The sequence below is a fragment of the Leopardus geoffroyi genome, chromosome B4 (assembly GCF_018350155.1).
Source record: "Leopardus geoffroyi isolate Oge1 chromosome B4, O.geoffroyi_Oge1_pat1.0, whole genome shotgun sequence".
NCBI classification, from domain to species: Eukaryota; Metazoa; Chordata; class Mammalia; order Carnivora; family Felidae; genus Leopardus; species Leopardus geoffroyi.
In genome coordinates this window covers 31904074-31914891 of record NC_059341.1, presented here as the reverse complement: position 1 = coordinate 31914891, position 10818 = coordinate 31904074, and the positions used below count along the sequence as shown (strand labels likewise).

General features: G+C 35.8%; 1 protein-coding gene across 25 annotated transcripts in view; it reads right to left on the bottom strand.

Moving 5' to 3' along the window:
- Positions 1 to 10818, bottom strand: part of CREM (cAMP responsive element modulator) — a 70819-nt gene that overhangs the window by 23896 nt on the left and 36105 nt on the right. For all 25 annotated transcript variants that reach the window (XM_045465534.1, XM_045465547.1, XM_045465532.1 and 22 more), the window contains 2 exons: positions 7981 to 8078; positions 7480 to 7622 (listed from right to left, as the gene is read on the bottom strand). In XM_045465534.1, coding sequence (XP_045321490.1) covers positions 7480 to 7622; positions 7981 to 8078 — 241 coding nt within the window. The remainder of the gene's footprint in view (positions 1 to 7479; positions 7623 to 7980; positions 8079 to 10818) is intronic.

Genomic DNA, 10818 nt, shown 5'->3' with positions numbered 1-10818 from the left:
GGAGAGAGAATTCCAAGCAGGCTTCACACAGTCAGCGCAAAGTCCAACATGGAGCTCAATCCAAAAAACTGTGAGATCACGACCTGAGCTGAAATCAAGCGTCATACGCTTAACCGACTGAGTTACCCAGGTGCCCCTCTGTACACATTTTAAAAATAAGATTTCAAGGGTCTCAGGGTTCACCCTTTATAATAAATAAAAGCGTTTGGAAGAAACCTAACTATGCCTACTTTCTTTTTTTTTTTTTTTTTAATTTTTTTTTTTCAACGTTTATTTATTTTTGGAACAGAGAGAGACAGAGCATGAACGGGGGAGGGGCAGAGAGAGAGGGAGACCCAGAATCAGAAACAGGCTCCAGGCTCTGAGCCATCAGCCCAGAGCCTGACGCGGGGCTCGAACTCACGGACGGCGAGATCGTGACCTGGCTGAAGTCGGACGCTTAACCGACTGCACCACCCAGGCGCCCCGACTTTCTTAAAAGAGAAGTAAGAAAAAGAGGAGGTATTGCTTCCTCAGATCTTCATGCCTGGATGTGAATGAATTTCATATGTTATCATATATTTGAATGTGTTTTCAGTTGACAGTTTAGTGTCAGAAGAAGAGGCACAGGCTGTGTATGCACAGTGTGGGAGAAGCACAAAGCTGAATGTATTAACGATGAATGATGGCTATCATTTCGTGACAAACTGTATCATAAACAACTGAGCCATTCCTGAATCTAGAATTCAATAAAGTATGGCTTTACGTTCTAACTACAACTTAATTTTCAATGCCAATGCAATTAGCAAGCTTTGGGACTAGGCTTTTGTAAAAAAAATGTAAGGCGAGAGTAGTTGCTGCTGAGGGTAAGAACATGAAATAGATAACTAAGACCCTTACTTTTTTCTTTCCATATTTTCTTATTTTTTTCAATGTTTCCTCATAATTCCCATCAAAACTTCTTTGCTTTCACACAGTGAAAAGTTGATATATCAAGAATTTGTTCCTCTCAGCATTTTATTTTCTGGTCAAGTCATTATATAATTAGATGTGGAAAATAAAGCTAAACACACATATGCATACAACCTAGCTCTAGGGGAGAACATTTCTACTGATAAGTCTTGTACTTTAACCTGGCTTTTATTTTTTATACCAAAGGCCCTCTTGATTTTGGCATTATCAAATGGCAGAAGATCTTCCCATTCAAAATGTTACCTCTCATTTGACAATTAACAAGATTTCCCAATGCTTCAGGATACTAGAATTACATTTTGTGTGTGTGTGTGTGTGTGTGTGTGTGTGTGTGTGTGTGTGTGTGTATTCAAGATTTGAAGAGCAAACTTTTAGGCTACAAAATATTCAAAGATAGCAAAATATGTGCTTTCAGTAAACACACATCAAGATACATAGCAGGAAAATTTATGATGAAATTAACTGAGTTTAGTCACACCTTTTGTTTTACTTAATTATTTTTAAATTTTTTTTAGTGTTCATTTATTTTTGAGAGAGACAGAGAGACAGAGACAGAGAACAATCGGGGAGAAGAAGAGGGAGAGGGAGACACAGAATCCGAAGCAGGCTCCAGGCTCTGAGCTGTCAGCAAGAGCCCAACGCAGGGCTCAAACCCACAAGCCACGAGACAATGACCTGAGCCAAAGTTGGACGCTCAACTGACTGAGCCACCCAGGAGACCCTACCTAATTATTTTTTTAAACTTATGGAAATTTTCTAGCAAACATAGAAGTACAAAGAATTTTGTGTCATCTATTGTCCCTGCCCACTCATTCCCAAACTTTTTTTTTTTTCTGTTTTTGGTCTGGAGTATTTCAAAGCAAATCCCAGATACATCTGGTTAATCATTTTTAAATAAAATGATAGGCCCCTCTGAAGGCCATTAGTAACTAATGAAGTTAAAATACCTTTGTATTTCCTACTAATTTTACTTTGGGGACCTAGGCTTTATTAATGTTTTCTTATAATGACACATGCAACTGGGGCATAAAAGCTTATATCTGTGGCCACACTGCTGATCACAATGAAGAGTTCACACTGGTCCACGAAGACTGATTGGGACTCAAGCATAATTAAAAGTGTTTTTATTTTAGATTATATGCATACTGATTTTCCTCTTTTAAGTCATCAAACATTAGTTTGATAAAATTATCTAAACTGAATTAAAATTGAACAGCTAGATTATATAATCAATTAAATTCTACTTCAATGTCTGTTATTAAGTGATTCAAGCCTGCTAGCATATTATTGGTAGTAGTAATGGTGGGTAGAGGGTAGCTGTCCTAGTTGCTGTGAGAGTTAGCTTTTTCTTTTTCTTTTTTAACTCCTAAAGTCTCAGGTAAGCTATACCCCATAATTAAGTAGCTCACTCTATACACAGGTTGAATGTTGAGCACATTGACCTTACATGAAGAGTATGTCTAGAGTGTAATTCATTAATGCACTAAATATTGCTCTACTAAGGTGGTTTTAGTGGTTATACAAATGTCTCTGTGTACATCCTTATACAGTCATGGTATTTGGTTTCAAGTCCGTATTAACCCAAGTATGGTTTCCCCATCTCCAACTTACCATACATCACAGTAACCAGTATGATATATCAACTAGTCTAGGCATTAAGTTCTTTAAAATTCCTGTATTTAAAAAATCTGTGACTTCTACTCATTGCCATTGAGCACTCCTCCCCTAGAGCTACTAATATCATAGGAGTAAGGAAAAGATTATGTGTGGGATGAAAATTTGAGGATTTTGGTAAAAAAATAATTTTTAATTTAAAAAAGTAGTACTTTCAAGTCTTCATAATAAATGAAGAAGAAGAGAAAGATAAATAAGGGTGGAAAACTAAAAAAAAAAAAAAAAGAGTTCATAATCAAAAGAGGAAGGAATAAAATTTACTTAAATTAAGATTTCATCTGACTTCTACTTGATACTAACATCTTTATAGTCCTAAACTTGTATGTAGGAGCCAATTCAAACACATAAACATGTAAATGTTTAATTATAACTTAAAACCATCTTTATTCCAAATTGCAAAAAAAAAAAAAAATGTAAATAAAACTTCACTGAATTAATTTTAAAAAAGAACAGCAGACCCTAAGTCAGTGAATTCTGACTTAAATTTAAAAAGTGATGGGGCGCCTGGGTGGCTCAGTTGGTTGAGCGTCCGACTTCGGCTCAGGTCATGATCTCATGGTCTGTGAGTTCGAGCCCCGCGTCGGGCTCTGTGCTGACAGCTCGGAGCCTGGAGCCTGCTTCAGATTCTGTGTCTCCCTCTCTCTCTGACCCTCCCCCATTCATGCTCTGTCTCTCTCTGTCTCAAAAATAAATAATAAAACATTAAAAAAATTTTTTTAAATAAATAAATAAATAAAAAGTGAGCATAGAACAGAACCTGTGAGTACTTGTGCCTTGAAAGCCAAGAGGTGCATACAGCTAAAGAAAGACCAAAACAGCCTCATGCTATAACAATAGCAACACCGAGATTAAAAAGTCAGATTTACATTAAGCAGATACCTTCCATGTTTGCTTTGAAAGCTATCTTGGGAGAATTTAAGCAAAGTCACTACTAAGAATTATAAATGCAACTGCATTTACTTTAGAATGTATGCACCTATCATGCAAATTCCTTTTATGAAGGAATGGAATTGGTGTTTACTCACAGGAGAGGTCTCCTGAGAATTCTAAATTCTTTTAAGCAGCCCAAAAAGTTCACATAGATCTCTTTTTATGATGGATTTTGGACTGAGCCACTTACCTTTAATGTGTAAGAATTCCAGTAAGGATGAGTTAATACAGACACATTTTAATAAGGTTCTTCATAAAATAGAGTAGGAGCAAGCGGAGACAAGGGACATTTAGGAAAAAAAAAAAAATCTTGGGTGATAGTCCTTAATTGGTAAGAGAAGAGGTCAGGTATAGCAGAGTAAGGGATTAGAAAACAAAAACCCAAAACAAACAAAAAAAACCTTTTTCATTAGAGAAAATTTAATGAATTAAGAAACTGCAAACTTAAATGTCTTTAGTTGCTTTTACTCGATATATGTGTACGACTCTCATTTAATGGAGATCTTAAATGTCTTAGGCACAAGTAACATTCTTTGCTGATTCTGAGATTATCTGAACTGCTATCTTTCAGAAATATTCTCTTGAGACATACAAGATTTTCTCTGGCCAGAATGACTTAATTGGCATACAACACACCTATCACTAAGATCTGTACTTCCAGTAAAGATTTTGCAAGTGTAGCTCTTTTACGTGGTGTTGCAATAATGAATCCCTGCCTATTTAGAGTTATTTTTACTACTCCCTGGGAGTAGCCTATTCTAACTTTCACTTCTTAGTTTCTGTGATTAAAAAAATAAGTTGAAACAGTAAGGCCTACTTCTGTCATACAGCTAACTTTCAATTATTAAAAATATAACTGATTATATATGGGAAAGCCTGAGTACACTCATTTATATTTTATTTCTTCAACTTTGACACACAAATCCTTTGGTTTATTTCTTTTTGTTTTTAACCCCAACTACCTCATTATACCAAATTAAAAATAAGCAATCTAAAATAATAATCTTTGAGGGAGCCTGGGTGGTTCAGTTGGTTAAGGGACCAACTCTTGATTTCAGTTTAGGTCATGATCCCAGGGTCGTGGGATAAAGCCCCATGTTGGGCCCCACACTGGGTATGGAGCCTGCTTAAGATTTTCTCTTTTTCCCTCTCTTTCTCTCAGCCTCTCCCCTGCTCATGTGCCTGCTCTCTCTCTCTCTCTCTCTCTCAAAATAAATAAGCATTAAAAAAAATGATAATCTTTGAAAAAATAAACAAAGTTTGGGGGAAAGTCATCCACGAATAAAAGTTGAAGAAAGAATTAAACCTAAAAAAAACACATTTTACAGTAAAACCTTATAAAAGGGTCTCGAAAACAGATACCCAGAAGAATCTCCAAAAATTCTAGTAAAATAAACTCCTCTAGTCTAAAAACCAGTAATTGTTTCTATTTCTAGATATCCAGGAACAACATGAAAGCATTAATATCTGTTAAGTTATTCCTACTAAGAAATACGATTAATGAAAATGGATCTTGTCTATATGTAAGTATATATTTACCCTCCAATTAAAGTAAATGTCTTCTAAAAACTTTAAATGTTAGTATTCACCTTTCAGAAGAAACAATTATAAACCTAAGCAAGTGTCGCTAAGTGTCTAACAGATGCATTTTTAACAAAGTTAGTGTCACTTTTCATGAACCAATAAAACTGGTAATTTTTACCTGCAGACAGCACATACAGAACAACCACAGCTTTTAGTTAAAATAACTACCAGGATCTAGTGTATGGGTCCAAATTAAAGAAACCTCAATAAAAGACAGTCCATGACTTGTAACGTGGCAAACAGATAAACGTCCAACTTCTAAACTTTTGACTTGCTATTCTCCTGACTTGACCACCCCACACCCACACTGACGTTTCACACAAAGCCCCTCCTGCAGGCACACACACTCAGAGCACAAGAAATAAAGGCTCTGTTGTTAGCTGGAGGGAAAAGTTTAATGACCATGTAGGAGACACTGCCATAGCTACCTTACAGCTCTGTTTTGTGTCAAAAGTAGCATGTCTGGCTTTCTCCCACTTTTACCTGTTACTTCCTTTTGCCCAGAGTTTGGCAATTTTGTATTATTCCCAATTCAAAGACCCTGAGATGGGAAAATAAAGCTTCTCTCTCTGATCCAGTTAGTGAATGGCAGGACCCAGTGCCTCCTCCACATCATCTGAAATTCTCTCAACCCAATGTTTTCATAATTTCAGATTTTCAGCTAATAAACTAGGCAAAATAAACTACAGCACCCCCCCTCTGTATCACTTGTAAAGAGATCACCACTTCTATAAACTCTGAAGCAGCACTGGGAAATGCCAGGAAATATTTAAGGTGACAGCATCTTAGATCGTTCCCCAAACTTTAAGATGTCTTAGCATTATTTTATCAGGAATTTCCAACCTTTTTCCTACCACATCACAAATAGAAACTGATAGTATGTACACAGCCCACTGCTCAAGGCCAGATCTGAATAGCCAGGAGTCTCCAGCAGCTCCAAGCCCTGGTGGGCCACACTTGGGGATGGAGGCATGAGGCACTCACACTCCCGTACCTGTGTGCTACACTGCAGAGGCATACCAGTTGGCAAATTCTGACTTACAGTTCTAAAACTCCCACCATATATTCCCACTGGGCCAGACAAAAAGGCATTTAAATCAGAGAAGTAATACAAGAAAAATAACAGTTAAAACCTCAAGGTGTAACTCTTTACAGAGACAGTGGGGAGTTTCCTTTTCCTAACATTGACTTTGGACATGTCCACTGAGCACCCTATAGAGGCTGTGGACAAATTATACCCCAATTCTGCTAGGTATCATGGTACGAGCTACCTGAAGAACCACAATTACTAAGGGAGATTTAGTTTAATATTGCAAATCTGCCACCATCAAAAGAAAAACCTCTAAAAAAACTAATGACTATATAAGATCTGTTCACATATTAAGGATTATAGTTTAACAGCCACATCTTAAGATTTGAGAATTTTTCTAGGTATTACTTTTTTTTAAAGGGAAAACAGAAGACATATGTAAAATCTTACCATCATATTTAAACCAACATAGTACTTATTACCACACATATTCCATTACCTAAGTAATTTTTTTAAAGATGGTTTTTTTTTTTCTGTCCTTTTTCTGGCTTTTCTTCCCCCTTTTTTCTTTTCTTCCTAGCTCTTGTTTTTTACTAAAGCATTTTTATGTATATCAAATGTACTTGATTTGGGAAAAAATTAGTGCTTTAATTAGAGCAAAAAGCACAGAATTAACAGCCCATTAAAATGCACAAGACTAAATGTGAATGTATCTGTTTATTTACAGCTTTTGATGTTTAAAATTTCAAATAAAATGATCTGTCCAATGGCTGCAGTTTTTAAAAATAAATCATTTTTCCATTCTCTTCTAGAAAAAGCTGCAGCACAAATTAACAAAGAGTAGTGAAAACATAATTACATTTAAAACATAATTTAGAAAACATTATGTACCTCTTTTAGATTAGGAAGCATAATATGTAATTGTTGGTAACAAAAGCCAACAAGAATGAAATACAGACATTTATAGCTTATGTTCACATGCATCTTATAAAGACAACAAAAAACAGGTAAGTTTTAAACTTTTACTAGACATGAATATAAACATATAAATAAGCAAACCCTCCCTTTATTTTCACCCAAAAGTTTTCTTCTATATTCAGTCAAAAAATTTTGACTTTTCAAAAGTATACGACAGCTGTCAGTACAAATCTCTTACTTCTTTAACATTTACTTTTCATTCTATGATACATAGTTTGGATATTATGATGCATTTTAAAATGGAACAGTTTAATGCTGAACCCAAGTTGCTTCAATGTAACTAGAGAAGACTTAAAGCTAGCACTGTACCATATCGAATGCAGCATACATACTGTATTGCCCCGTGCTAGTCTGATATATGCTAGTCGGTACTGCCATGGTAGCGATGTTAGGTGGCGTTCCTTCTTCCTCTGATTTTTCTTCTTCAATCTTGGGAACACCAGGCACATCAGAGGAAAGTTCATTCAGTATTTTTCTAAACATAATTAAACAACAGAAATAATTAAGATATTTGAATGAGATTTAAAACAAAAAGCTATAATGGACTAACTGCTTTGATATAAAATTATTCTCCTTTTTTGGAAAAAGTATCATTACAGGGGCGCCTGAGTGGCTCAGTCGGTTGAACGTCCGACTTCAGTTCAGGCCATGATCTCACGGTTTGTGGGTTTGAGCCCCACATCGGACTCTGTGCTGACAGCTCAGAGCCTGGAGCCTGCTTTGATTCTATGTCTCCCTCTCTCTCCGCCCCTCCCCTGCTTGCACTCTCTCTCTAAAATAAATAAACATTAAAAAAAAATTTGTTTTAAGTATCATTACAGTAGGAGACTTACCTATAAGAGGGTCTTCGTGAAAGGATTTCTCTACGTTTATGAGAATCAATTACACCTTCTGAATCTGCAGACTCATCTGTCTCTGCAATTGTTGCTACCTATAATACAAAAGTTTCTGAAATGCATCATAAAATATATGACCTCCTTCAATCAAAAAATGGTGCTGAAGGGTCTGTGTGTGCAGTACTAAACCAGCTGCTGGCAAAGCATCCAGCAACAGAACACACAGAACCTACACTAAAGCAGCTCACACCTGGCATTAGGAAAAGGAGCACAGACATACACATTTCAATTGCAGAGCAGGTATGTGTGGAAAGGAATGGGACAGATAATAAATAGTACAGAAATGCAAATGAAAGTCTTTGGAATGGCAGGTGAGGCTTCACAGGAAAGGACTAAATATAAGATACATAAGACCTAAGATCTCAACCTTGAACATACTCTTACAAATCCAGCGGGGGATTGAGAGGCAAAATAAAGCATCTCTACCTCACTGCCCTCTTCACAATACCACAGCTGACTTGAGCTAGGTCTTCAAGTTAGACATTAGATAGGTTCAAAGAAGCAAATAAAAAAGTAAAGGGGCGCCTGAGCAGCTCAATTGGTTGAGCGTCCGACTCTTGGTTTCATTCAGGTCAGGTCATAATCTCACAGTTCATGGGTTCAAGCCCTGCATTGGGCTCTTCACTGACAGTGTGGGGCCTGAGTGGAATTCTGTCTCTCTCTGCACCTCCCCTGCTCACTCGCTCTCTCTCTCTCTCTCTCTCAGAGTAAATAAACATTAAAAAAAAGAAATACTAAAAAAAATAAAGAAGCCTGATTAAAGTTAGGATTTATATATCAAGAAGGTTGGGGCTTGATGGTGGTTAACTCCTGAAAGTCAAAATAAGGAATTTCTCCTTAAAAGAAAGGTCAGAGTTTTAAGTAAGGTTTCATTTTTCAAGTCACGTGATAATAACATGATTATAAGGAAAGGGTGAAAACTAAAATAACGAATCTCTACAACATGACAGTTCTCAATATATTTAGCCATTATAATTCAGGGCATAGGATAGTTCTGAGTTTATAAAACTCACTTTCCTTATTGTTATAATTATATGAAAATTTGATTTGGGCAAAATCAAAAGAACTTATTAACATGCCAACAATATGAGCAGGAATATATACTTCCCAAGGCACGCTGACGTACATCTATGTTCACCTACACATACAATCTTATACATCTCTGGTCATAGGCACTCCACACATAAGCACACATACCAATAGAACTTAGAAAAAATGTTGTTGCAATCAACAATCATGTATCACCACCAAACATTTACCACATTATATTGGGCTTTCACACATCTCTCATATAATTATAACTAACCCCTTATGTGAGGTAGGATACTATTTTAACCATTTTAGAAAGGTGAAGCCGAAGTTCATGTACAGACATTAAGTGACTTGACCACTGTTCAACAAGTAGGAATTCTAAGACAAGATCCACTGGCACTTACCTCTACCAAGACAATTAAATCATCCACATAACAAAATCCAAAAAAGCTTACTGAATATAAGATAATACTTTCTTCCAACAGCAGCCAAGTTAAAACTAGAGTAGAAATACCTGCACCCCAACAGAAGTCATAATTCAAAAAGGAGAGTGGAAAGACTTTCTTGTTTTATAATTACAGTCAGAAAGATTCAGAAAGTCTTGGAATCAAGGGTCATTATGGAAAAGAACAAAAAAAAAGACTGCTAAGAATGACTCTTACTCTTTTGAAAAGACACCTGTGTAGGAAAGATAGCTAAGCTTTTAATGAATGTGGATTTATTACTTCAAATATAATTTTGCAAACTGTTTCATTATTCTGCAATAAGCTGTACTCAAATATGCAAGGGACGAGATTAAGTATGCATATCTATGTTTTCCTCAAGATCTTTCTGTCATCAACTATGTTCAAGTAAATTTCAACATTTAAAGGATAATTACTGAAGTAAAAAAGGAACAGAAATAAATTCAATAACCAAGAAAGTATGCTTTTAAAAAATGCATACTTGAGGTGCCTGGGTGGCTCAGTCAGTTAAGTGTCCAACTTCAGCTCAGGTCATGATTTCATGGTTCATGGGTTTAAGCCCTTTGTCAGGCTCTGTGCTGACAGCTCCAAGCCTGGAGCCTGGTTCAGATTCTGTGTCTCCCTCTCTCTCTTCCCCTCCCCCACTCATGCGCGCATGCTCTCTCTCTCTCAAAAAAAAAAAAAAAAATTAAAAAAATTAAAAAATTAAATTAAAAATGCATATTAACTCACAATTATCAGAATGGCTGAAATCAACAACACAAGAAACACCAACATCCTTCTTGGTGAGGATGTGGAGAAAAAGGAACCCTCATGTGCTGTTAGTAAGAATACAAACTGATGCAGCCACTGTGGAAGACAGTATGGAGGTTCCTCAAAAAGTTAAAAACCCTATAATCCAGCAATTGCACTATTGGATATTTACCCAAAGAATACAAAAACACGAATTCAAAGGGATACATGTACTCCTATGTAGCATTATTTACAATACCCAAATTATGGAAGCAGCCCAAATGTCTATTAACTGATGAATAGATAAATATATATATATACTTATATATATATATAATGGAATATTATATATATATATATATATATATATATATATATATATATATATATAATGGAATATCACTTCACCATAAAAAAGAATGAAATCTTGCCATATATAACAACGTGGATGGAGCTAGAGAGTATAATGGAAAGCAAAATAAGTGAGTCAGAGAAAAACAAATGATTGATTTGAAAGACCATATAATTTCATTCATATGCAGAATTT